This window comes from Prionailurus viverrinus, chromosome C2, assembly GCF_022837055.1.
Source record: "Prionailurus viverrinus isolate Anna chromosome C2, UM_Priviv_1.0, whole genome shotgun sequence".
Lineage (NCBI taxonomy): Eukaryota > Metazoa > Chordata > Mammalia > Carnivora > Felidae > Prionailurus > Prionailurus viverrinus.
Window position 1 is genome coordinate 6,621,659 of NC_062569.1, and position 27,644 is coordinate 6,649,302.

Genomic DNA, 27,644 nt, shown 5'->3' on the forward strand with positions numbered 1-27,644 from the left:
TGTTAGGAACAAAAGTTGCATTTGCTCTCCAAGTGATTGGCTAAAAGTCAAATCTCTCGATCTTCTCTTTTATGGAGTTGGTCTTTAACGACATGCTTGGAAAGGTTTTTCCCACACCGAGGTTATTTTCCCATGCTTATCTTTATGGTTTGTTTCTTTACATATAACATTTAAACCACTGAGGATATATTAGCTTCAAGACAATCAAAACTTTACGTAGCAGCAATAAAGCTATCCAAATGAAACACAATGCAGCTATAATCCAATTACATGACTTATTACTAATAACAGAGCCCCAAGTTTAACACACCTTCACTTCAGTCACAACTCAGTGATCCAGGGAAGCCACCAACCAGTGTTCTTTATCACCTTGATTTGCTGCTCGGCCCAACCCAGCTGGTCACATTCCAATAAAACTGCCTTCAACTGCAACCCACCTGAAGACCACCCAACACGAGCCAGGCACAATTGTTCCGTGAGACACCTACAGACTATAATATAGCTTTCTATTTACATATGGAACAAGGAACGAAAGTACAATTATAGCAAAATGGACTCACATTTGCGAAAAAAATTTGAGTAGACCCCAAGATAACTATCTAGAGTTCTAGATATGGGAAGTTATAAACGAAGAGAATCCTCACAGTCCATGGTGTAGGAGACCTGCCTGCCTGGGGTGGGGGGAGGGAACCACCTGTGAAACCAAGATAGGGCCGTCTCTGTAGTAATAGAACGCTTGGGCTGAATGACCCTCTCCTTCACCCAACCTCGGTGATGATCCCAGGAGCTCCTTTCAGAGGCCACTGGACACTTTGCCAGAGTTCACCTGGAACCCCCTGGGAATGGCTGACTGTGCTTAGCTGGGCAGAACCCATAGGGCCCTGCCTGTCAGAGTCAGGAGACAGTAGTCACATGCCCAGCTCTGCCACTACTATGTCACCTCTTGAGCCTCAGTTTCCCATCTTTAGAATCAAGAGGTAGGAACTGATTTGATCTCCAGGGGAAAAAAAACCATCAGAATTAGAACCCAGACATTCTGACTTCCAGGGGCAGTCTCTTTAACAACATCAACAGTGACAATAACCACAGACCACAGCTATCATTTATTTCGAGTGCTTACTGTTTATCAAACTCTGAGCCAAGCACATTACACACATTATCTTATTCAATTCTCATTAGCTTCCTATGAGCTTGGTATTGTCATACTAATTTTACATTTATTAAATTAAACAAATCCTTATTTTGCCAATGACTGAGACTAAGTAATTTGCTTGAGGTCACATAGTAAGAGCTGAGTCAGAATGCAAATCTGGCTCTGCCTGATTGATTCACTACACCCAACTATCCATCAGTCCATCAGTCCATCATCCATCCATCCGTCCATCCATCCATCCATCTTTCTATCCTTCCTCCCACCTCTCCATCCATTCATCCTTTCCCTAAGAGAACTGCCTTTTATTGCATAGGCTCCTCCTCCAATACTAATGGCCGTATCTCATGTCCCTGCATATTTCAAGTTCTCCCCCAACTCACTTTTGTCTTCTAGCCTCTGGGCATCTTTACCCCCAACTTCTCACTCTTCATCTACATCTCTCAGCTCCTTAAAACCTGATCCTGACACTTCCTGCTCCAAGATGTTTTCCATGATGACTCCCACCTTCAGAAGATCCTGTTGTGTGCTCTGAGTCCCCCCTCGCTATCCACGAAGGCTGAGCCAGCTGGCCAAGAGCCCTTCACACTAGGATGCCCGTTTGAGAGTCGGCTGCCAGTGGCCCTTACCAGGTTTCCAACCTGCAGCATCTCCTCGAATTCAGTTGTCATGTTGTAGTGCTCCAGTGCCATGAAGAGCGTGTTAAGCACGATGCACATAGTGATGGTGAGGTCAGCGAATGGATCCATGACCATGAACTTCACTCTCTGCTTGATGGACATCCACAGCGGGCAGCATTCCCAGATCAGGTAGCGTTGGGCGAAGCGGGTCCAGCATGGTGGACATTTGCGGTGAGACTCTTCCAACTCTGGGGGTAGCCAGTGAGCAGGTTTGTTTTTGTGGACTGGCTCACATATAATTTGGCAACCCAGAAAAGACATATGACTTAGCTGGGGAGATGGCAGGGCTGCTACATGACAGGGGGACTGCGAGAGGGGCACGGAAGGCCAAGGAAAGGTGTGGCTTGTGTCCTGGCCCCTTACTCTGGAAATACGACAGTGGAGGGCCACAGGGACAGGAGGTCAGGATGGATGTGGGGACAACTGGGACAAGACAGATTAGGACAGATTTGGGCTCCCTCGAGACAACAGTCTCACATAGACATGGGGATGCTCAGAGGAGGACAAGCTGAAGAGGATGAGACAACATCTGAGATAGGCAAGTTCAGATCTAAGGACACGCAAAACAGAAGAACAGACGTGGGCATCTGGGACATGTTAGGACAGATGGCGGGTGCCTGGAACAGGCCAGAAGAGATATGAACACATATGGGACAGGAGGGAACAAGACTGGGGAGTGATGCCAAGTTCAGACTGGAATGGCTGGGGGTTGCCTAGGGTGGGAGTGGCCGGGACAGATGTGGGATGCCTGGAATAGCCTGTGGTAGGCATGGAATGGCTGGGAAGAGTCTAGAACAGGCGTGCTGGGCCAGGGTGGTCCCAGGAAGGCATGGGGATGCTTGGGAGAGGACGGGATGAGACTGGTAAGCATCCGGGACAGGCCAGGACAGCTAGGGGGAGGTTTGGACGAGACACAGACGTGGTGAGGATGGACAGGCAACAGAGACCAGAAAGCCTGGGCCAGCTGTGGGGACGTCCAAGGCAAGCCAAGCAGCTGGGGGATGTTTGGCTCAGGTCAGGCTAAGGAGGAGCGTTTGGATGACACCGGGGGTGCTGACCTTCCAGGGCGCTGGTGAGAACACTGACTGCGCTGAGCGCCCGCTGTCGCTCTCCTGGTCCCTCGAAGCCATCGGCACGTGGAGCCTGGGGGTTCAGCATCTGGGGCCTGCCCGGCTCCTCCGACGGGGTGGTCTGGGTGCAACCAGCAGACAGGCATCAGTCTGGGCGCCAGGGTCCTGCTGAACCTGGGGAAGCTGCTGGGCCTGGGGCAGCTGTCCCGGACTCGGGTCTCGGGGGCCACAGGGAGACAGGATGGGGGTCCTTATGGGACACGGATGCTGGGTTTCTCTGCTCCCAGAGAACTCCCTCCCTGTTAATAACTCCCCCATCCCTCTCGCCACTCATTATCTACTTCATTCTCCTTTTCGTCATCTGCTCTCGTCAGTGGCGATTCTTGAGCGTGGACAGGAAACTACACGTAACCAGATGCTGTCATTATACATTAGGACATGCAAAACCAATCTGGGAGTCTTAATTGACCACAAGGTCCCTAGAGTCAAGAGCATAAAGAAACAGAAAAAAAATCTCCCGTGCTCTAAGGTGGCATTGATAGAAGCATCAAGCACAATGCTTAGACACAGCTGGTGGGAGCTTCTGTGGAGGCAGCTTGGCTCGCTCGGCCAAGAAGACGCTAAATTGGCTCTGCAGTTCCTCATCGAGCAAATCTACCTTCATAAATAATTATACACGTGCACCAAAAATATATACGCAACGATGTTCACTGCAGCATGCTTCCTAATACCATAAAAACAAAACTAATCAATGGAAAGAATCCTAAGATCGATTATGGATACAACCCAACTCTGGACTCGGATACGGACCAATAAAGACAACGACGTAGTCCCGTGGGCGTTCCCACGGGAGCCCCTCCGAGACGAACAGTTTGTGGAAAAGCCAAGAGAAAGGTCTGGAGGACACACACGGAGTTGTTCAAGGGAATGTTTCCGGGGGCTGGGGTTGGGAGGAGAGGGGGAGGCCAAGGAGAGGGCGGAGTTGCACTTCACTTCTGCACTTCTGCGCTGGGGGACTTGGTCGCAGTGCACCTGCACCGTTTTTGTAAGTAAAAGAAGGTCTAGAGATGGAGACGTGGTGTCTGAGGAGGGGAGGCGGCAGCAGGCACTCTGGGCTGGCTCAGAGCCCCGCCTCTCAGCGCCACGGGGGGAGCCCACAACACCGCCACGGCGGCATGGCCCTGCGTGACCAGGGTCCACGAGCCCGAGCCGGGGCTGCGCAAGGCACCGGGCTGTTCAGCATGCAAGGGTGAGGCTCTACGATCTCTGTGGGTCGGAAGCAAGATGGCCTGGGCTCCCCGGGGCGGCAGAGCCAGGGCCTGGGGTGGCTACCAAATCCAACTGCGCTCAGGCCAAAGTCAACCTTTGCGATCGGTGGGACTGGCCTGAAATGTTGCCTCGGGAGGGAGTGAGCTCCCCAGTCGGGGAAGTACTCAAGCAGAGGCTCCTGAGAGGGCCGCGGGGGCTGCTGTAACAGTAGTGGCTCTGGCCCAGTGGAGCCACACACAGGGCCCCCTTAACTCACAAGCATGTCTTAAATTCTGCCAGCTTCTCTTCTCCTCCTTGACACTCTGCAATAGTCTGAGTTATCAGTTAGTGAGTATTTACTTGCTGCTCTCCCACTGTGGGGTGAAGTACCCGTCCCTGTCCCACTGATGACACACGTGCTTTGGCCAATGGGATGTTAGTGGACGTGACGTGAGCAAGAGCACCTTAAACGCCGTCTGCCTTGCTCTTGCGCTCCAGTAACCGTCTATGAACACAGCCTCCCCAGGTAGCTGCCACCCTTTCGGCCTGAGCCTCGGCACAGAGACATATGGAGCAGCGCTGAGCCTGCCCCACAGTGTGCAGACCGAAGCAGTGCTGCTCAGCCAAGCCCCACCTAGATCTGTCAAACCATGGTCAACCTGCAGATAAGTGAGCGTGAGAATAAAGGCTTATTGTTAGCCACTGACTTTCGGGGTACTTTGTTACACAGCATTATTGTAGCAATAGCTGACCGATACACCACCCCGGTGCAATCTATCATCTCTTCCCTCTATTCTCTACACAGCAGAAAGGGATTCCCTTAAAAAGTGAATCAAGGGGCGCCTGGGTGGCGCAGTCGGTTAAGCGTCCGACTTCAGCCAGGTCACGATCTCGCGGTCCGTGGGTTCGAGCCCCGCATTGGACTCTGGGCTGATGGCTCAGAGCCTGGAGCCTGTTTCCGATTCTGTGTCTCCCTCTCTCTCTGCCCCTCCCTGTCTCCCCTGCCCCTCCCCTGCTCTGTCTCTCTCTGTCCCAAAAATAAATAAACGTTGAAAAAAAAAAAATTTTTTAAAAAAAAGTGAATCAAGTCATGACAGTTCTCTCCTCCTCTCACCCCACGCTTCCCATCCTAGAGTAAACCCACCCTCAATTGCCTACAGGTGCCGCACAGTCCAAATCCCTTCTTGCTGTTTCCACCACACCTGACCCCGCTTGGCCCTCTCATGCCTCGAACACGGCAAGCCTACTCTTCTGGGGTACTTGCTGCTTCCTCTGCCTACAACACTTCTCTTCCGTATCTTTGTGGCTTGCTCCCCAAAGCATTTGCCTGCCAATTTGAATGTCACCTCTTCAGGAAGGACTTCCTGAGTATTCTAAGAGCCATCGCCAACCCTCCCCCTAGCAACGTTCTGGCCCATGACCCTTACCGCTATCTGGAAATATTGACCAGTTTGCCATCTGTCTTCCTGACCACAGTGTAAACTCCGTGAGCTCAGAGCTCTTGTCTGTTCACTGCTATATTCCTGGAGCCTCCAACTCAACGCAACAAGGCTGGCACTGGATAAATGTTGGTTGGGTGAATAATTACTTGGGAATCAGGGGCTTGGGTTTAGTCCTAGCTCTGCCCATAACTTGCTAGATGACCAGGGGATAGGAGGACGCAGTCTAACCTGTGGGGGAAGAAGAATGGCCGTTCCCCACCCCCATCTGGCCTTCTGGGACAGGCACTCTCATATAGACAGCTGACAGAATACATTTTCACCCTCCACCCCCTCAATCGGGATAAATTAAACATGAGCTGTCTGTTGGGCTGGCCCTTCTTCCCCTCTCCTGTGTTGGCTGAGCACCCACTATGTGCCCCACACTGTACCCTGTTTTCAGACTAGAAGTGAGCAGACGTGTCTCAATCCGATGCGGTGGAAGCTGCGAAGGCATTCCCAGGGGCCTATGCCTGCTAATCTCTTTAACTTTACAATGTCTCCATCCTGGTCTGCTAATTCCTTTAACTTTGCAAATAAGCCCCTTGGCCTGCTAATCCCTTTGAGGTTACAAATGGGCCCCACAGAAGTGAGAAAGGGTGAAGTCAGAGTTCCCAGTAATGAAGTGTTTGAACTTGGATTCCTCCTGACGTGTGCAGCACAATGAGATGATTTTCTCCCTAATGAGATTAGGAAATTCTATTAGTGTTCTGGGCTGCTGAATCTGATTCCATGAGGCTGAGACTCCAGGGCTGGACCTGCCGGGGGGCCTAGACCACCAGGATCGGGTGTTCCTGGGAGGCCTGACATCCCGCCTTCCAGGTGACGGCTAGGGCCTTCCCAGGCCCTCCCAGACGCTGTGATCTGCCCCCAGGGCACTCCCAGGACCCTGTCCTTGACCCTCTGCTCCAGAGGAGTGTGAGGGCCTCCGGCATACTGCAACGCACCCCAGGAATCTTTACTCCTTCCTCCTCGATAGTAATGGCAACAGATAATAATTACTCGAACCTGAGGCAAGTACAGGTCTCAGCACCAGACAGGTTTTAACCCTTTTCGTCCTCACCACAACCTGCTGACGTGGATATTATTTTATTTCCACTTAAGCGATGAGGAAACTGAGGCACAGAGAGGTTCGTTAACCTACATCAAGTCCCGCAGCCAGAGCCAATGTCTGAGCTGGAGCAAAACTGGCCATTTGGCCGTGAGGCCTCTCTCTTCAGCCCCACCTCCACCTTCCTGATCAAGGCTCCGGTCTTGTCCTAGCTTCCTTAGAAAGTCTCCCCTCCCCCGTCTCCTGCAGGCCCTGGCGTATAAGCCACACATTTGCCCTTTTCCTGGGTGGGCTGCCCTGGGCACTGTTGGGGGGCAAGGGTCAGCAAGGACACTCCAGGGCTGACTGGGCAGTCATCGGTCGGTCACGGGCTCAGATGACCAAGTGATAAGAGCTCTGGCTGGCCTTTCACACTTCGGCAGGTCCCTCCACTACCTTTTTGACGGTAACTTCAACTCCTTTCCTCTTTGCTCCCTGGGTTCCAGCTATTCTGACCTCATGGCATTTCCTTCAAAAGGGTGGGCATGCTTCTGCCTCAGGGCCTTTGCACTGGCTGTTCTCTAGGCCCGGAGCATGCTTCCCTCAGATGCTATATATACATTATTATGACATTATCACAGCATCAGCAGGCTCATGATGTCCTGATATCCATAGACACGTGAGCCCATTCATCCCCACGACAAGACGCGATGGGTGTTTTAAATTCGTTTTACAGATGACAGACATAGAGAGAAAGAAAGTAACTTGCCCACTGCCATTCAGCTCGTAAGCTATGAGCTGGGATTCAAACCCAGTTTGTGTCCCGAATCTGGGTGCTATATCACCCCCCCCCCAGAGTTTCAGAAAGCAGCCCCCGGCTCCCACTCTTGCCTCCTTTAGGTCTTTGTTTAAATGCCTCCTCATGAGTGAGGGCTCCCGCTCTTCCACACTTATTTGCCCTCCTACAACAGCACTGCTTAGTTGGGCTAATGTTGACCAGTTTGTAAGTTACTGAAATATTTCAGGCTTGGTCAATAACTGTTTCCCAGAACCCTGTAAGTAACCCCTTGCCACTCTGGCCCCTTTCCCAGAACCCCCTGCATTAAGCAGGATCCAGCAACAATATGGGCTGATGGCTGGCACACACGGGGCCTCCAGGACACGAGTCCTGTGTCACCATGGCATCTCGGTGCCCGAGCTTTACCAGTTGCTACATATTTAACTATTACCCCCGTTTATCAACGTTATATGCCACGTATACATATATACCTATTTTTCTTCTTTCGTTGATTTTTGCCTGTCTGCCCCCATTATCATGGAAAATCTGTGAGGGCAGAGATTTTTTTTTTTTTTTTTTTTTGCTAGGTTTATTTATCCCCAGAGCCCAGTATACAACAGGTGCTCGATATATACTAGGTGAGTGTTTTGGACCTGGCACTGGTGGCCAGTTTGGGAGACCAGATCTGCCCTGGGGCTGCATCACGGGGCTGGCTCACCGTGTCTGGGGGGCGATCCAGTATCACAGGGCGGAGCAGGCGGCTCCCCGGGGAGGTGGCCTCAGGGTCGCCTGTCCCCAGCAAGGAGACCACTCCGTTGCAGTCCACGGTGCTGTTCCTTTTACCATTGAGGGCGTGGCTGAGAGCCGAAGTCCCGGGACTGGGCTGTCCCTGGGCACTAGGCCGGCGCAGAGGCCACGGCACGAGCAGTGACGTGCGGTGGCTCTCGCTGTCCCCCGCTGTGCTGTTTTCATCATCTGCAAAATCTGTCTCCGAGCCCAGGTCTCGCCTGCGAAAGGTGAAAATGCTCCCACGGCTGGAGCGTGGCTTCACGGAGGTCCTGCTGAGGCCATGGGCGCTGCTCAGACGGTTCTGGGGGCACAGGGAGAAGCCCGCTCTTCATGTGCTCGCAGCCTATCCCGTGCGGTGTTCTCTGAGACCGAGAGAGCTTCTCAGAGCATCCGGGGCTTTCGCTGGCCACACGGGAACCGGGTGGGCTGCGGCAGGGTGCGTTCAGAGCGCAATCCTGCGCTACCCGGGATCTCTGCTCACCTAAAGCTGGTGCCAGGGGCCTTTGACATTCAAGCTTACCTGGGCCTGAAGATGGGGCTCTGGCTGGGCCCGGGGAGAAGGAGGCAGCAAAGCTCCTCGTGGTGCAAAGAGGCCCGGCCCGAGCAGGACCTGGGGCGGTCGGCCAGGCACCTGACTCACATGGGCATGTCCTCGGGCGCCTCCGGTCCACACCACAGGGTGTGGTCTCAGCCCTAGTCTCAGCCCTAGCCCCAACGCTGGGGACTTAGCTGAGGTTGAGGACACCATGACACCCAAATCTAGCTCGGCTCTCTGCCCAGACGCCCTCCACTCCAAGAATGGGCATGGGAAACAGGAAGTGCTGGGAGGGGGCTCGAGGATACTCTCCTCGGGGAGCAGCCGTAAGGGGCTGTGACTGCACCAGGGGCCCAACATGATGGGCTTTGGATGCCAGACCCACCCGGAAAGGGCTGGAGCCCCCGCCGGGGATTACCGTTGCTCTGGGACCGTCCTCCGAGTCGGATTTGGGGAACCTGTCATCTCCACACTCCTCTGTCCCTGAAGACATTCGTTTGCTCCTCTTGCGTCTTCTTTCATGGGTTACTGGGGCCAAAGGGGACATCTCCAAGGAGCTGCGGGACACGGTATCCACACCCCTGATGGTGAGGGCCTGGAAAAGGTGGAAGGGGGATGTTTGGGTTATTGAGATTTTGTGCAGCCTCAGGCTAAGGCAGGCCAGGCAACTCTCAGTATCTGTTTCCCCATCAGGAAGCGGGCTTGAACCCTCACCCCAGACAAGGGCGTCACGGAGAGATGAGCCCAAACAGACCCAGGCTGTTTTCAGAGAAATCAAAGTCCCGGGAAGAGGAAAGAAGTGGCTGGTGTGGGCAGCTCTCGGAAGAGGGGAGTGTGAGGGACAGCTGGGGGGAGGATGTTGATGAGCAGAGGAAGTGACAGAACTAGAGGGCAGGAGATCTTCTAGAAGGTTCAGCTGGCTAAAACAGGGGCTGGGGGGAGGTGGCATGAGGCAGGGAGAAGAAAATGGATGTCCACATGGCTTCTAACAGGCATGCTCTGTCATCAGCCTCCAGGACCTGTGTGTGGAACTATGAGTAACCACGGCAGCACCGCCAGGGCTTATTTTCTGAGCTGGCTCAGGCCTCCAACCTTGGACCTTCCTCACTAAGCTACCAGAGGCATCCCTTAACTAGGATAAACTCAGTCCTTGGACACGTGGTTCTCTTTTATCCAGCATGCATAGGCTCCTTTACCCAGCAGGCATCATTTTTACCCAACAGGCACCATTTTTTACCCAGCAGGCACCACGTTTACCCAACAGGCACCATTTTTACCCAGCAGGCACCACGTTTACCCAACAGGCACCATTTTTACCCAGCAGGCACCACGTTTACCCAACAGGCACCATTTTTACCCAGCAGGCACCACGTTTACCCAACAGGCACCATTTTTATCCAACAGGCACCATTTTTTACCCAACAGGCACCAGTTTTTACCCAGCAGGCACCATTTTTACCCAACAGGCACCATTTTTTACCCAGCAGGCACCATTTTTACCCAGCAGGCACCACTTTCACTCAGAAGACACCACGGTCATAGGGAGCGCTTCTGTCAGCATGAACCACACTCACAGGGCCCACCTTTACCCGGGGGGGCCCTCCTTTTGCCTCTCAGGCGCCTCATGAGCAGGCACCGTCTTTACCTAGATACTAAAGCTCTACCTACCAGACAGCACATTGACATAAAATACCTTTATCAGCAGACACCAGCTTTACCCAGCAGGAACTGCTTTTTATCCAGCAGATGCCACACTTAAACACACCAGATTCACCCAGCAGCCACCACGCTTACAGGCACCAGCTCTATTCAGCAGGAGCCATGCCCACAGGCACGTTTTACCCAGCATGCATCACACTCACAGACAGCAGCTTCACCCAGCGTGCACTGCGCTTATAGGCCCCAGCTCTATTCAGCAGGCGCCATGCCCGTGGTCCTCGGCTTTGCCCAGCAGGCACCAGGTTTACAGGCACCAGCTTCACCCAGCAGGACCTGCCTTTTATCCCGCAGGTGCCACACGTAACAGGTTTCAGCTTTACCCAGCAGATGTCATGCCCACAGGCACCCACGGTCAGGCGAGGGGTTGGTCTGGAGGCTTCCTGGCTGCACTGCTCTCACCCACCTCATGCTCTTTCTTGAGCATCTCCATGGCCTCCTGGAAGCGCTTTTCCTTCTCCTCGGTCTCAGCGATGGTGGCTTGGTTTTGCTCCTCGTAGGCCATGGCAACCACAGCCAGGATCAGGTTCACCAGGTAGAAGGAGCCCAGGAAGATGACCAGCATGAAGAAGATCATGTAGATCTTCCCTGCAGACCTCAGGGTCTGAGGGAGTAAGGGGAGACAGGTTATCTTCACTGGGGCCCCTTCTGGGTCATGGTGGCGGAATTTCAAGGTGTCCGGTTTGGCTGTGCCAGGGGTTCTAATGGCCACAGCCTGGGGAGGGAATGGAGCATATTCTACCGGAGAGGCAAGTGTTCTAACCCACAGAGAAGAACGACCCACGCACAGGGGGATAGCGTCCCACCCGTAGAGGGAGGCAGAATGTTCCAGTCAACGGAGGAAATGTTGCATCCACGGAGGGGACTATTCCATCACACAGGGTGGAGAAGGGTCCCACTCACAGAGCACAGAGTATCCCATATGAAGGAATGGGTGCCTGGTCACCAGCAAAAAGAAAGTTCCTTGGCTTACTGTGTCCCCCTCCCTCGGATGCAAGCGTCCCTGTCCCCCGTTCCTTGAGCCTCCTCAACTCTTGCCAGTGGAGAAGCTGCCGGGGTCACTTCTAGCTAATGACTTGTAAGTGGGCCCCTGGCCTGTTCCCGGTGTCCCCCCGCTGTCCGCGCACCCACGTACCTGCTGGTAGAGGCGCTCCCAGCAGTCCTGCGTCATCAGGCGGAAGAGCGCGAGGAAGGCCCAGGCGAAGGAGTCGAAGCTCGTGTAGCCGTGGTCAGGGTTCTCTCCCGCCTTCAGGCAGCGGTAACCCTCTGGGCATGTCCTGCAGTCAGACACACAGACTCTGTCCCATGCTGTAAGGGGCCCCCTCCCCCTGAGATGCTCCCTGGGCCGGACTCCTCTCCCTGGGCAGCCCAGCAGAGGCCCCACTGCTTCACGAGGCTGAGTTTCACGAACTTGGTACCGCACTGCCGGGCCTGACACCGGGACTTTTTGTGCTGTGCCTCCAGCCTGGGACACCGTCTTCCCCTTCTCCCTACCCATCTGTATTCAGCTGGGCCTAACTCCAGCTCCCTTCTGCCCACACAATACACCATCCCCGCTGCTATCTGAGTTTCCTCTCCTCTCACAGAGGAAGTGCCAAGGGCTGGCTCACAAGTCTCTTCCTCTGGCTGCTTACCCCACGGGGAGATGGGCACAGAGCAGGCATGCGGTGGGGGGAGGGCAGGGAGGCTTGGCTGAGCAGCATGGAGCCCAGGGCGAATGCCAGGCCACGGGGCTGAGGGATGGTTCTGGGGCGGACGGGCTGGGGCCTGGCCATGTCTGGAGAAGATGCCCATTTGCATGACTGCGCACGCAGACAGAGTGAGGCACGTTGATGATTCGCAGGGCTCCATGGGACAGCCTCTCTGCTCAGAGGGACTGCTGGGCTGGATTCATGAGCGTGAGACGTAGAGGTGGGGGGAAGGGGGACTCGGCGAGTGGGAGGCTGCTGCCAAGGGGCCTCCGTGCCTTTTGCTAACGTCCTAAGACCTTCCAGACAATCTCTTTAGGGACAGGAAGGGCTGGAACTTCGTACCGAGGGATGGAGGACTGCAGCCCCACAGAGCCCCTCCTTCGCCAGGTAAGCCTGTGTGTCCCCTTCTCCTCACAACTGTGGCACAGTCACGCTGACCCAGACCCCGTATGCCCAGGGCCCTGGGAGCTGCACATGGTCACCGGGCATCTCTGGGCACCACACTCAGCCTGCAGGCGTAGGCTCTGCTTGTCCTGGTGGAGAGTCTAGGCCGTTGAGGGGTAGCCATACTCACTGCTGACCCAGAGGACAGATGGGCAGGGAGGGAGTAAAAGACTGGAGGGGAAGAGAGCGGCCCTGGGGGGGGGGGGGGGCTTCTGGAAAGGAATGGAACCGGGGTCGGGCTGGTGGGAGGCACTGTAAGCTCTGTTCGCCGTCCCTGCAAATCTGAGCCCCCTGCCTTTTTTTCTTTTAATCCCCTGATAGCTGTCTTCCCTGTGGCGGGGGTGGGGTGGACAAGATGGCAGGGAACAGAGGTAGGGGAAGGCCTGGGGTCAAGGGCGTACACTCAAAGCACAGTCAGTTGAGAAAGTACTGGGGGACACCTCCCCCTGCCCCCGCCTCCCTCACCTCACCTCACCCCTTCTGGGTGAGGTGGCTCCGGGGGATGGGTGCCACATACCCAGCATCAGAGCTGTTCCCACACAGTAACACGTCGGAGGTGCCATTCTTGAGCAAGTAATTTTCTGAAAGAGAAACATCCGACGGTGAAGGGCACGTGTGGCCCAGACTCGCAGGGTTCTCGCTTGGCAACCAGGGCTCTGGGGAGGCAGAGACACCGCTGGTGGCCTCTCCTCTGCCCCTGCCCTTGACCCCCCCCCCCCCCCCCCGCCCCCGCCTGGCTAGGCCTGAGGCAATTCCAGCTGCTTCCCTGGCCTGCTTCTTGCTCCTCCTCAGACATTCAGCTGCCTGTGGTCCCCACAGTCCCAGAAGACCCAGGAAGTCCCCGCAGGGAGCTTCTTCCGTACCCTGCTCTGAGCCACTCAGGAGGACAACCGGGGCCAAAAGAGGCCCTGAACCAGGAGGCAGGAGCTGAGTCACTGCATGCTCTTGGAAGGCTACTGCCCAGCTCTGTCTGGGCCCACTTTTTTTTTTTTTTTTCAAATAGGATCCACACCCAGTGCAGAGCCTGACTCGGGGCCTGAACTCATGAACCCGAGATCAAGACCTGAGCTGAGATCAAGAGTCAGACACTCAACTGACCAAGCCACCCAGGCACCCCTGCCTGGGCCCACTTCTCTGTGCATAGGTAGTGCAAGTGATACCTGTTACGTTCACCGTGGCATGCCTCGGTCTGCTCAGACAGGGCTGGGCTGGACCGGGTGACATACGTGCCACCAGTCCTGTCCCCTCCTCTCTGTGGCCGTCTGTCAGTCCCCATCACCCGCCACCACCCGCCTTAGTTTTCTGCAGCAGTTCTCCAAGTGTGGTCCCCGGACCCGCGGCATCGAGCACCAATCGGGGCCTGGTTAGCAACGTGACTTCCCGGAGTGCCGCCCCCGTCTACTGACTCAGGAACTCCGGGGCTGGGGCCCAGCAGCGAGTGTTTTCCGGAGCCCTCCAGGTGACTGGGACACATGGAAGTTTGAGAACCACTGCTATGCGGCCACAGCTGAATCGCAAGCAAACGGAGTCACCGCGTTTTTGTCTGTTCCTTTTTTCCAGAGTGGATGTCTGGGGTACAGAAGAGGCCCTAACTTCAGAATGCCCCTTGGGGTCTTTGCGGCCTGGGACCTGGCCTCGCACCAGTGTCTACCCTTGATCCAGGCTGACGGCACCGGGTAAGAAAGGTGCTAGTCATCAGCCTGGAGAACAGAAAACCACGTATCAGTGGAACGACAGGAGGGGCGTGCACGAAACTGTGCAATCACTGAGTTTGTTCCCACCCCCTCTCGGGGTTCTGGGGGGCACGCGTATGGAATCAACATCCTGGCATGGAACACCGTCGTCAGCTGAAACATCCCATGTCAGGCAGGCGGGGCCTCCCCTCGGAAGCCTCACACGCTACCCCAGCTCAGTACCCCTCCTCTCGGCAGGCAGGCTGGTCTTCTCCCCATTCTCGATTCTCTAGGGTCAGTCCCACCTCCAGCCATGGCAGCTGCCATCCCTTGTCTGCCTCTCCAGCTCACTCCCTCCTTCCTGTTCCTCAAGCGTCTTGCCATCGAGCCTGAGAACTCACAAGGGCAGGCCCAAAGTCTGCTCCCCTTCCGTCCTCTCCCGGAGGTCCGAAGGGCAGGGGCTGGGATCCTGAGCACACCTCTGGGTCTCCGGGGGATCAAGCAGGGCCTGAACGGCCCCGGGGGAGGTCTGCCCCCTGGCGAGGCCTGCGAGGCCTCACAAAGCCCTTCCCCGGGCCACAGACCAAGCCTGCACCTGGGTCGTTGAGGTAGAGGTCCAGCGACTTCCAGACCAGGCCGTCGGCCTCCACGGAACCGTTGGTGTCGTTGAGTGCCGTGAAGTTGCGGACACACTTGTGCCTCAGGTTGCCCATGAAGAGCTGCAGGCCGATGAGGGCGAAGACACTGAGGCAGAAGACCGTGAGGACCATCACATCGGCCAGCTTCTTCACGGACTGGATGAGGGCCCCCACGATGGTCTTCAGACCTGGGGAGGCAAGAACGAGCAGGGGGCGGGGTCACCCACGGGCACCGTGCTCCCCGCTCCATCGGGTGGGGGCCAGGCCTGAGGGGGTGCTGGGCCAGATGGGCAATCCTGAGGTGGGGGCAGGTGAGGCAAGCCTCTTTCGGGCTTTCCAGACCCAAACCCCCATTTCCTCCACGACTGAGATTCTGCCCTGATTCCCCCAGGGCAGAAGTCCAGTCTGGCCTTGTATTTTCAGAAGGCCCCGTTCTTTTCGCTTTTCACTAGCCACATATATGAAACGGGTGTGGGAAATGCTGGTTTCTTGAGGAAGAAAACCCCCAAAGCCTGTCCCCATCTGGCCGGTCCCAAGGTATGCGAGGCCTTGTCCTTTAAAAGTGACCCTTGGGAAGGACACTTAAAGGTAAGCCGTGGGAGGTCCAGGCCCATTCCAGGGCGATGGAAAGGCATCAGCCTTGATCCCGGAGATAGAGAGACACAAGCCATTCCTGGCAGAGGAATGTGGTGGTGTGTGCATGGTGGATGGGGGGCTGTCAAGAGGTGTGGCAAGGTCATGGTGGGTAATGTCCTAAGGGGTCTGTCCTGGCCATGGGAAAGGTTCACGGACAAGAAAGGGGCTGACCTAATTTGCATTTCCCTCCTCTGCCCTGTCCCTCTGGGACCCAACCCCATGCATCCCATTCCCCCAAAGCCAAGAGGCCGTGACACGTTAGTTGCATGGCCCAGCTCCCTGAAGAAGCCAGCACCACACAGCGAGGTGACAGAACAGCACGTGTAGACGCCTTTGGTCTGACACTGAGCTACTGTCCTATGACAAGTTCGAGCCGAGCATCGGGAGTGAGGGGGCTTCTCTGCCAGCAGCAGGGCCCTGCCTCCCACCCCCACTCCCCACCCCGCATCAAAGCGGCCAGATCTCAGATTAAGCTCCATCCGTCCGTCGTCCAGCCGGTTAATATGTTAGGAGCACCCGTGGTGGCCGTGCCCACAGCTGCTGTGCCCATGACCTCGAGACAGGGAGGCAGCGAGGGGCAAACGGGAGAGGGGGAGAGGAAGCCCTCCCACCGTGCCACTGGAGCTGCCGCCTGCCCACAGCTCAGAGGCTCTCAGCGTGCTCTGTGGAAATCGTCCTGGCAGATGTTGGCAACTGCCCCGGGCAGGTGTGGACTTTGTGGGGGTCCGGGCCTGGAGTGGTGGAGGTGGGTCCCCGTGCTGTCGCCCAGCACCCCTCACCTCTAGTGGAGGTTCTGGGACACCTCAGTGAGCACGCTCTGGTCCTGCTCACCGGGCCCGGGGACCCTGCCCGTTTTGTATGTGGCGGGGGGCACAGAGCAAGGGGTAGTGGGCAGCAACCTGCACACCCAGACTGGACCCTACCTCAGCTGTTAGGCTAAAATATCTTTGGTCCAGAGCATCCAGTTCAAGGCCCAGCAAAGCACCTCCTGGTCTGTGGACATGGTGTCCGTGTGGACAATCAGTTGGTGAGGCACAGGATCCAGTCTTTTAAATAGTTGTCATTGATGACAGAGTTCACTTGCAGCAAGAATGAGTCCAATGAAGCAATGGACTTCTTTCTGAAAAGACCCAGGAAGGGAAGAGTCCCGGGGATCGACTGGGAAACTCTCCTGCCACCGAGGTTCTAACAGGCTGGGCAAAGAACCCCAACCGTTCTGATTTCATTCCCATTTTGTGGGAGAGGAGACCGAGGTCTGGAGAGGGCCAAGGCTCTTTAAGCCTCGGCTCAGGGGACCTCCTCCAGGGAGCCTTCCATAATGCTGACCACAGCATTTTTCTAATGGTCACATTCAGAGTCTGTTGCCTGCTGTCTCACTGGATTGCTGGATGCCTCGAAGAGGTCCTGGTGGGGCTGGGTTGAGGTTGGCAGGCTTCCTCCTTTTCCCCAGGACTGAGAACTATTTTCCTCTGCTAGCCTTTCTTATAAAACAGACTGGAACTTGCCTTTTCTCAACTGCCGTGGTCAGTGTGCTTCTCGAATCTTGTGGGTATGTGATGCGAGGTTGTCCCTGGGACCCCGGAGGACAGGCCCTGAGGCTTCTGAGCATGAATGTGGGCGCCGAGGCCAATGACAATGCCTGTCCCAATGGAGGTGGCTCCGTGCACTGAGCGCAGACCGCCCCACCTGCTACTGGCTCTTAGCAGGAGTCTGGGCCACTTGCGGGGAGCATGGCAACAAGAGGCCCTGTGCACATCCCATGGGGTTCAGAGGCCAGGAGGAGCACTCAGAGGCTCAGTGTGAACCCAGCATAAGTGGGGGGTCCTCCTATAAGGTAATTAGCCCCACCAAAGGAGAGTCTGAACTCCTCCAGGTTGCTCAGAGCAGGGCCCCTGCCTCCCTGGGGGCCGCTACGGCTCCACGGGCCCAGATCAAGGGCCCAGGACGTACGGCTTTCCAAATCAACAATGGATGCGACCGTCTGGTTCACTTACTTCTACCCTCGGCTCTGATACCTCCCCAGATCAGCGGCATCCAACCTGTCTCTAGCTGCCTTCTTAAACCAAGTGCCTTCTCCAGTTCCGATTGTGGCTGCATCCAGAAAAGGCCCTGGAAGGAACCTCTGGGCACTGCCCTCTGGGCTGTGAAATCATCATAAGCCTCTTGAGAGCCTTCCTGGATGGATGGGGTGGCCTGGCTTTCTAGAGAGGCCATCCGGGCTTAGATTTCCCGGGTACAATTGCCAACATCTGTCGAGGAGAATTTCTTCCTGAGGCTACCATGCACGGTTTGCTAAACCTCTACCGCACCATGCAGTGAGGGCTGTTAGACGCCAAGGCCCGATGACACCTGTCCACAGAGTACACTCTGTCTCACAAAAGGCGGCTGCAGCGGCGGTGGCTGCTATGTCACCAGAGGGGGCACAATGTCGGACCAGGCACTCAGCCCTGAGTTTTCCTTTTTGGCTGTGTGTGTGTGTGTGTGTGTGTGCGGTTTCTCTCAAATCCAGTTTTTTTTGTTTCCTTATTGGAGGACGATGCTTCAGGTGGAAGCAATTCATATACAAGCTTTTAGCTATTCAAAGCACTGAGTTCACTTTGGGAAGGACATCACTATCTCGGGAAGAATTTGGGTTCAATGCAGGACCTGCCAGGGGTGCCGTGTGCCCCCCTGGCATCCATGAAGGTGGGCTTTGCCGGGGTGGGTAGCCCCTAAGACGCTTTGTGAGGCTTTGAGGGGACAGCCGTATCCGCCGCCGACAGCCCCCCCACCCAAGCTCTGGGAAAGGTATTCTGGTGACAGGCACATTCGGAGGGGCCTTCCCATCGGTTGCCTTGGCCCCCGGGTGGCTGGGAAGGCCTGAGTGTGTCCCTCCAGCCTTGGCGTTTAACCTGATTTTCACCTGAAATGACTGATATAGTTTTCAGGGCCCGGAGGACTCGGAAGGTACGTAAAGCCGAGACATTGCCCAGGTCCACAAATTCAGTTGTGTATCTGTAACAAGGGAAAGTCACACACAAGACAGTGACAACAGGCCAATAGGAGACACACGGTTGGGAGGGAGGGAGGGGAGACAGAGAGAGAGTCACTTGTAGCTGAGATCTGAGAGGCAAACCTGGGCATCTTACCTGGGATAACTGAAATAGTTTTTAGAGCTCTCAGGACTCTGAAAGTTCGAAGAGCCGACAAATTGCCTAGTTTTATATTTTCTGATACATACCTGCAGAATCAAATCACAGTTATTGGGAATTACAAAGCAGCACCTCAGCCAGCCCTCCCCCACCAGCCCGCTCCCTTCTCCCCCTCCCACAGGGAGGGCTCCGGATGGCTCAGGGCTCCCTCAAGCTTTCCTCCTCATTTCAACCCTCCGGACGTCAGGACCTCGGTGAGGTGACTTAAGGATGTCCACACGGGAAGCCCCACACAGGAGGCGGCTCTCTCGGTGACAGTCCCGTAACCGGCCCCAGGAGGCGACTACCCTGCCTCACTGTCCATGCCACTGGGGATGCCGACACGAAGCCACACGGCGGGGTCTGAGGCTGAGGACACAGCAGGGTGGATAGGGAAACCATTTTCCAGGGTATCAGGCCAGGTGACAGGGGAGCCCAGTTTCTGGTCCTGGTTTTGTTCCGCATCTTCTGGGATCTGTGATCAGCTGGTGCCTGGCTGCCTTGAGCCGTGGGATCCTTGGGTCCTGGCTGAGATCATCATGGAGGCACAGCAGCATCTCTGAGGGCTGAGGCCCCCTCAAGTCTCACCCCAAGACCTCCGGAGACTCCCAAGGATAACCCTGGGTCTTCACAGGAGGAGCGACCTCAGGAGCGAGCAGCCTTCTAGGTCTGCTTGGGCCCGAGGGACACTCGGCAGGGCCGGGTGACGGAGGCGATCCTACCTACAGCTTGGACAGACATCCGTGCGTGGTCCTCACAGGCACAGGGGGAAGGAGTCGGTCTCTGGGGGGCAGGGGACTGCCCAAGCAGAGTGTGAGGGCATGCGTGGATGGGCCACGTGACCAGGGTGTCTAAGAGCTGCGTGGACGGTGTGCGACCAGGGCCGTCGGGACCTTGGCAAGCGACTTGTGATATTTAACCAAAGAGTTCACATCCAGGGTATCTGACATTTAAGCGACGGTGTCTGATGTTTAACAAAGGACGGGGGACTCAGGGTATCTGATTTTTAACCAAGTGTGTCTGACCTGGTGGCTGAGTGCCATCAGACCCAGGATGTCAGGCCAGCGAGGCCAGGTGAGTGTCAAGGGTGGGCTGATAGTACAGCTGGAATCACTTCGCCAGTCTGGACCTCCAGGCCCCTCCACTCGCTCAGAGCTTCTGTATCTGCTTCTGGGCTATGGGTGTCGGCAGGGAAGGACTCGGTCGGCTGTGTCAGGGCACAGTCCTGGAGCCAGCCGGGTCCCGCCTGGTCCAGCTCGGACGCTAGGTTCACGCCAGTTTCCTCCATGTTCACTCATATGGCCCTCCCATCTTCCCATGCCTGCTCCCTCCTTAACTCACCACATCCCTTCGGAGATGGGAAGTCAGCAGACACATTCTCAGAGCTTTCCCTCTGGCTACACCAGATCCCTTCTGTGGTGTGGCTTCGGTGCCTCCCCCTGGAGCTACTTCAGCTTGTAAATCTTTCTCTGGTGTGGCAATCAGAGGCAGCCCCAACATCCGATGCGGAGTAGACGTCACCTCCCTTGTTCTGGCCCATCTACACCTATTCATTTGGTCCAAGCTCCCTCTTTACTTGTAACGGCTATTCCATTCTCCGTGATGACGCAGATCCCCAAACCTCTGCCCCCCATTCTCCTCTCAGGCTTGGACTCTCCATCCAGATGTGGTGCTGCCACAAGCCTGTCAGGTTTAGAACGCGGCTGAGGTTGCCATCACACGGAATCCACGGGTTCAGCCTGCCGGTGGCTCTGGGCCCCATTTCCTGCTGCCGGACAAGTGAGCATGGCCGGGGCCAAAAGCTCTTCTTGCTCAGGACACTGGTTTCGAGGTTGTCTCTTCTGGTCACAGGGAGTGAGCAAAGTGCCGTGCAGATCGGAGAGAGCCAACCGTCCCTGCATCTCCGCTCTTGTCCCTTACAGGTCCCGCGTGTCCCCCCACGTCTCCAGGGAAGCCCTGTCTGTGCGAAGCTTGGATTTTGCCTGTCTGTGCCTGTCCCGCTGTCCCCACACCCTCAGGCTCGCCCTTCATTCATCGTCTGCCTCCTCAGCAGCTGGTACTGAGCACAGAGGAGCCAAGATCCTGAGGTGTGTGCTCCCTCCCGGCAGGCTTAAGGCTGGCCGAGAGGCTGAGAGTGGGAGCGGGGCTGGTGGCCGTGTGTCTGTGAAGGCAGCACACGTGTGGGAGAGCAATCCTGAGAAGGAAGTCTCGAAGGTGAGACGTGGGGCTGGGTGAGGTCTCTGCGTGTCTCTGGCCGTGTCTATGACATGGGGGGCTGCTGTCCCTTTTATGTGCCCCGGCTCCTTCTGCCTGGCTGCATCCCATAGGGGGGGCCCTAGACCTCCAACGAGGCCTCTCTTGGGGCCCCGAGGTGGGTAGTGAGAGACCCTGTGTCTGGCAAAGGGCCAGGCTCATCAGTGGCCGGGTTGGGGGTACAGCTCTGCCCCTGTGAGCCTGGCAAAGCGTTCCTCCAAGCCACTCTATTCTTTGTGCTCTGGCCACATTGCCGGGCAGGGGCGCCCAGCTGGGGTGGTGATCGTGGGCCCTGAAAGAGCAGAGGATGCTGGGTGAGGGTTCCCGCTGGCACACCAGCCCGAGGGCAGGGGGATGCCCTTTTGGAAGCTGAGGAACCGAGAGCAAGGGCCCCCCTGGTCCCCCTCCCGCTCCACCCCCACCTTCTGGTGTAGCCCTCCTATCGATGCAGACCCCCCCCCCCCCCCCCCCCCCCCCCCCCCCCGCTCGGGCTGCTGCTGGGCAGAGGTAGATCCCACCCTCTCCTCTCTGCCCTGCCTCCCTTCCCCTCCAGGTTCGGTTTCCATAACAACCCCAGGAGGTAGGAGGCTGTGCTAACTGGCAGGTAATGCCCAGCCGGGAGGGGCACCGGGAAGAACTCTGGCCCGGGGCGGGGTGGCGGGGAGGGGGTCGCCTGGCCGGCTTCCCGGCAACCCGGACCCTCCCACAGCCTCTACACTGAGTGAGGGAGGGATCAGGTGGAAACCTGGCCGGAAACATCAGACCTCCGTGCCTCTCCAGTAAGGAGACCTGGTTTTAGTTCCCGCATTGCTGCTGATTCATTTCATAATTTGGGGCAACTGGTAGGCTCCCTCGGAGCCCCAGTTCCCCATCTGCACCACGGAGGATGGGGAGTCTCATTGACTCCAACATTTCCGCCACCCAAGGCTCCTCTGGTCATCCTGGGAGCCCCACGTTCCCGAACCCCTTTGGCTGCGGCAGGATGCATGCCGCTGCATCACCACGGCCGTCCCTGTTTTCATAAGGCAGAACCGCCGTCATTCAAAGCTGCCAGGCCAATCCAGCCCGGAGCAGAAACCTGACATTCCGGTGGGTCCATGCGGCCCCAGGGGAAGTGAGTGCCATTTCTGTGACATGCTCAGGAACTTGGAAATAGCCTGCTGGCCTCTGAGGCTCCGTTCTGCTTTGTCACCGCTGGCCCCGGTACAGAGGGGAGGCAGGCAGGCCTCGGTGAGGCACACCAAGCTGCTTTATGATGCCAAGTGGAAGAGGCAGTGTCCTGGGCGGGGGGGGCCCGGGGGTCGAGACCGAGATTCTCTCATGAGACGAGGCAGCAGGACTTGCTAAAGGCCCGAGGTCATGCAGAGCATCTCCCAGAGACATGGGCTGAAGACAGGCCAAAGCCTGGCTCCCACTGTCAAACAAGAGACCCAGGGTCTGGGAGCACGGCTGCTGTGACACAGTCCTGTTCGGGCTCCAGGATGGGAAGGTGGGAAAGACTCATGCAGATGCCGTGTCCTGTCCTGCCAAAGCCCCCTTCCTGTGACACCAGGCCCTCAGGGGGCCCATGGATCGCCGCCCGCCTCCCACAGGGCACCCCGGGGCCTGGGCCTGGCATGGGAGTCCCACCCCCTTCCCAAGTCAGTGCAACGTCTCAGCTCTGCGTGGAGAGGACTCCCTCTCCCCTCAAACCACAGACATTCTTCCCCACTCTGGGTTCTCAGCTGATGATCCCGCTTCTCACCGTGGAGAGAATAGAAGCGATCGGAAGAGAAATTCCTCTTCTCTCATCACCGACTCTACCAATCCGTCTGAAACTCTGCCTCCCGGCTCTTAGGGCCAGTGCCCTACCCCACCTGGGCCCTGGACTCCCAGCCCTCGGGCCAGCCCAAGGGCTTTGCTCCTGCGACGCATCCCCCTCCATCGCCAAGCGTCCCTTCCGCCCCCCGCCCCGGATCATGCGCACCCCCTTACAAGGACACCTCCCTTCTTTACTTGTGCTCCTCTGCCCGTCTCCCCAAGCCCAGCCAGCATCCTATGTTCAGTCCTGTTTAGAGCCAACCCCACAAAGTGGATGTCTACACGTGCCCTACTCTCTCTTGAGCCCTGTTTAATCAGGCGTATGTCCCCTCACTCCTCTGGCCAAGGCCATCAATGCTGTCACGGTCATCGGCGGTGTCACGTCGTGGACTGCAACGGTCCTGCCGTGGACCTCACCTTCCTCAGCCTTCTCGGGGCTTCTTTCAAGTGGAGTCACGCTCCTCAGCTGGCTTTTCGGGACAGTCCTCTGTCCAGGCTTTCCTCCACCCCCTCTGGCAGTGCCCTCCAGGTTCCTTTTCTTACCCCTTCTTTCTTGACCTCGAGATGCTGGAGCGTGCCATGGTGTGGTCCCCAGGCGCTGTCCCTTCCCCAGCCATGCTCACTCTAGATGATTCATCTGGTCTCCCGGCTGCAAGTATCATCTGCACCCTGATGGCTTCTAAATATATACCTCCACCTTGGACCTCTTTCCTGATCTCCAGACCGGAATGTCCAGTTGCCTGCTCCGGATCTCACCCTGGCTGCTTTCAAACTTAATGCATTCTGATCTGGACTCTTGATTTCCTCCCTCCCTCAGCCAGCTCCTCCCTTCACCCTCCATTTTAACAAACGGTAACCCTGTTCACCCAGCTGCCCAAACCGAAACCACCTTGGGGTCTCCTTTCAGCCCTTGAAGTACATCTAGAATCTGACTATGTTCCTCAGCTCTTCTACTTAAACCTTCGTCCCAGCCACTGTCTCTCTCCCAGCTACTGAAACAGCCCCCCAGCTTCCGGGTGAACTTATAAAATGTAGTTCAGGGAGCCCTTGGGTGGCTCAGTCGGTTAAGCATCTGACTTTGGCTCAGGTCATGAGCTTGCAGTTTGTGGGTTCGAGCCCCACATCGGAGCTCTGGGCTGACAGCTCAGAGCCCGGAGCCTGCTTCGCTCACCCTGCTCGCACTCTCTCTCTCTCTCTCAAAAATAAAATAAACATTAAAAAAAAGTTTTTAAATGTAGCTTAGCTCACGTCACTCCCTGCTCTCAACTGCCCGTGGCTCCCACCCCCCGGGGCTTGCACGATGGCCTGCAAAGCCACACAGCTGTCCCCCGCCGTGCTGCCTCCTCCCCCACTACGCTCTCCCTTGCTCACTCAGCTCTGCCCAGGCCGAGGTCTACACTGGCTTTGGGCAAGGGGCAGCATCTCTCTGAGCCTCAGTTCCCCTACCTGTAAACTGGTGAGCTGGAGTCGGTCTGCAAGCAATGCACCTAGAAACACTGGTCCTGATGCATTTTCTAACCACCAGACTCTCCAGCTAGGTGGAAAGTGCCCCATCAGCAGGGTCCGGCTGCCCACTCTCCCCTCCCTTCCCCATGGCATGGCTGAGCTGACAGCAGGACTGCTCATATCCGGGGCGAAGCGGACCTTGTCGCGAACGGGCGGATGCGGTAAATCTGAGAATCCGAGAAGGTGGGTGCTGAACTGAACCTTTGATTCCAGCCGGGCCAACACTGTGCTTCCAAAAGTTGGGGAGCGGAGGCTCTGCTTCCTGCCAAGGTGTGGTGCCCAGGCCTGGGCACACGGGGTCCTGCGCGCACATCAGGCTTTCAGAAAGGGCTTGAGGACCGAGCCCGGGCCACGACTCCTGCCCAGGAGGCCCGCCCTGATCAGCCACCCCCACCAGAACGCAGCATCCGTTGCCGGCACACCCCGAGTGGAACGCGTCAGCCCAGCCTCAGCGAGGGTCTCTTTCTAGACAGAGAAGCGAGGCCCCAGCCTGCACGGCAGCAGGGCCACGGATATTCACACTCACTCTCTGGAAGGCTCCTTGTGTGTCCTTGGCACCTGTTTTCTCATCTGTTAAGTGGGGACAAGGAATCCCCATCTGCGATACCTCTCTGGCCGGTGTGAGGATCCCTTGGATCATGTCAGTGACCGGTGCCTTAGAACGTGCCACATGGGGAGTCTCCGAGTGGAGACAGCACTGGTGTGCCTGGCACGGGCTCCTGGGGATGCCCGGTCACTTCTCCAGGCTCCTTCTCTTTCCTGCTGATTCATTCTTAATCCCCGGGGAATCCAGGTCATTGTTCACAGTGGCTCAGAGATTTGGGGCTGTAACACTGGTTTCCCTTGGTGGAAAGGGCAGAGGATGCTCAGCCTGAATCTTAATGATGTCCCTGGCTGCCACGGGGCCACAGGGGCGCCCGTAAGCCTGCCCGCCACAGCCCACCAGGATGAGCTCAGGGCGTCCGTCCTGTCTTCCTCTTGCCATAGCAGTGAGATGGGCTGCTCTACAGAACTTGCAAAGCTCTACACGGACTGGAGTAGGGGGCCGAGAGGGCCCGGCGGTCGGGGGCCAGGGAGGGTGCACACGACCCTCTCTGTGGCCTGGTGTGGCACGGCACGGCCCAGAGAGCAAGGTACTTACGCCATGACAATCACACTGAAGTCTAGCCAGTTCCATGGGTCCCGAAGGAAGGTGAACGCGTGTAGGCAGAACCCTCGAGCCAGAATCTTGACCAGAGACTCAAAGGTGTAGATGGCAGTGAAGGTGTACCTGGGAGGAGAGACCGGCGAGGCTTCTCAGGGCGGCTGAAGCCCGCAGGCCAGGGTGGCCAGGTTCCTCAGAGGCATGCCACGGGCCCTGGATGGCCCCTCTCTTAAGGAGCCCTCGGACCGGGGCCTCTGCCATGCCCCGTGAGCCGGAGCTTTGCTCCAAACATTGGACCAATTCTACAGCCACGTGCTCCTTCAGCGCTGCTGAGTGCCCGCCATGCGCCCACCTGAACTTTCCATTTTGCCCCTTGGCTGTCTTGGCCAAAGAAGACCCTCGACTCCTCTCCTCACCCCAGACCTGGGGGTCATGTGCCTCACCGGGAAAATGGTGGCCGCTGGGTCGGCCCTGGGAGGACACTCAGATCACGTCACTCCCTCCCCCTTGCTGCGGCTCCTCCGCGGCTAGAGACAGCCCATCCTCAACTTCCTGCAGGAGGGTGTATACAACGGTCCAGGGTGGGCTTGGAAAGGGGGCTGAGGCTGTAGCACCTGAGGCTGGGTGGGCTGGGCTGAAGAATCCCAATGCCCGGATGCCAGGGCTGTGGCCCACGGGCTGGAATGGGAGCTGCCCCACCCCGGTGCGACCTCCCTCATCCCAGAGGCACCGAGGACACTGGGGGTCCTGTGTGAACACAGAGAGCCGCAAGGCGAGCCACTCTGGTAAGAGAAGCTTCCCTAACATTCTGTCAGTTCCCTGAAAACCGGCACCGAATGCCCCAAGGGCCTATTAGGTCTCTTTAGAACTTGTGGGCAAGGTACTGTCATTTGAGAAGAAAGGACTAGAAGCAGTTTTCTGAAACTGCAAACGGTCACAGGAGGCAGTACAGACAGGGCGGAAATGGGGACCGTGCTGGGCCTTGCCCGGCTGCCACACCCCCTAGCCACGCCACGTCAGACGAGGTGCGCCTCCCATTCCCAGCCTCCTCTCCTGTCAAAGGGGCACAGTGGCCGTACCCATCCTATCGGGTTGCCCCGAGGGTCAAAGCACATGAGGCTTACCGTTCTGTGGCAAGGCCCGGCATACACTAAGTGCTTGATAAATTATTAGGATTTTATTTCTGAGCCTTCCCCAGTGTGCTCAGTCCTTGTTAGGGCGGGTCAGGGAGGAATCTCCCACTTTGCTAACCCGGAGGGCTTCCTCCCCTGACGACACAGCTCAACGGGAGAAGTTGGCAGGACCAGGAGGGGCCAGGGAAGGAAGGGGCTGGGCCAAGGACCCTCCAGGTGGGCAAGACCCTCGGGCGACTTCTGGGGTGACTTCAGGGGCCCCCCGTAGGGGCTGGGAAGGAAGGGAGGGAGGGGCCGGCTGGAGAGGCCCTGAAGATACTCACTCAACATACTTGGTCCAGGGCGGGGGGTCGTGCTGGGCCATGAACACACAGTTGGTCAGGATGGTGCACATGATGAGCATACTGAAGAATGTGGCGCGGAGGTCAAGGAAAGCCACGTGCAGGGGGCTGGCCGGGCCACTCCCACCCGAGGGTCCTGCCCCTGGGGTTGTCACCGCCAGGCCGGTGCCACCAGATCGATGAGGCGGGGGCCCCGAGGGGGACACACTGGGGCTGTGCCAGTCCCTGCCGGCCTCTTCCCACCGAGGCGGGTCCTGTCCCCTCCCCTCCCCGCAGCCCCCGCCAGGGACCCGGCAGCTGACACCGCGCCCTTAGTAGAGTTCCATGGAGGGTCCATCCTGGAGGGCAGGGAGGAAGACACCCAGACCACAGGCTTTCACCCACGGCCGCGTCGGAGTGACAGGGAGGGGGGATTTATAAACTGTTCCTCGGGGGCCACGGCTGGGGGGAAAGGAAGACCCTGGCAGTGGGGCTCCCAGGTCTCTCGCCCACTGCCCCAAAGGCTTTTCGCCTTTGGCCTAGGATTTCGCTGAAGGAACGGTTGGCTGCGAAAACTCACATACCTCATCAGGAGACACTGCCCGAGGGTGCAGGTGACGGCTTCTCGAACTGTTTCCTGCCTTTGCACACGCTCCACCTAGTGCCCTCCTCCTTTGTCAAGAAACTCCTCAGCAGGAGCACCCCCTCTGAGCAGGAGCACCCCCTCTGAGCAGCCTGCTCTGACTACTTGGTGGCTGCAGC

General features: G+C 57.1%; 1 protein-coding gene across 7 annotated transcripts in view; it reads right to left on the reverse strand.

The window, feature by feature from the left end:
• Window positions 1–27,644, reverse strand: part of SCN5A (sodium voltage-gated channel alpha subunit 5) — a 92,660-nt gene that overhangs the window by 40,315 nt on the left and 24,701 nt on the right. For 3 of the 7 annotated variants that reach the window (XM_047875698.1, XM_047875696.1, XM_047875693.1), the window contains exons 4-14: window positions 26,886–26,975; window positions 25,427–25,555; window positions 18,459–18,550; window positions 14,878–15,108; window positions 13,127–13,190; window positions 11,610–11,751; window positions 10,881–11,078; window positions 9,177–9,353; window positions 8,153–8,524; window positions 2,889–3,021; window positions 1,780–2,018 (exon numbers count right to left, since the gene is read on the reverse strand). In XM_047875698.1, the coding sequence (XP_047731654.1) occupies window positions 1,780–2,018; window positions 2,889–3,021; window positions 8,153–8,524; window positions 9,177–9,353; window positions 10,881–11,078; window positions 11,610–11,751; window positions 13,127–13,190; window positions 14,878–15,108; window positions 18,459–18,550; window positions 25,427–25,555; window positions 26,886–26,975 (1,867 nt within the window). Of the gene's footprint in view, window positions 1–1,779; window positions 2,019–2,888; window positions 3,022–8,152; window positions 8,525–9,176; window positions 9,354–10,880; window positions 11,079–11,609; window positions 11,757–13,126; window positions 13,191–14,877; window positions 15,109–18,458; window positions 18,551–18,684; window positions 18,777–25,426; window positions 25,556–26,885; window positions 26,976–27,644 lie in introns of those variants that run through there. The other 4 variants (XM_047875699.1, XM_047875697.1, XM_047875695.1 and 1 more) reach the window with 2 other exon arrangements.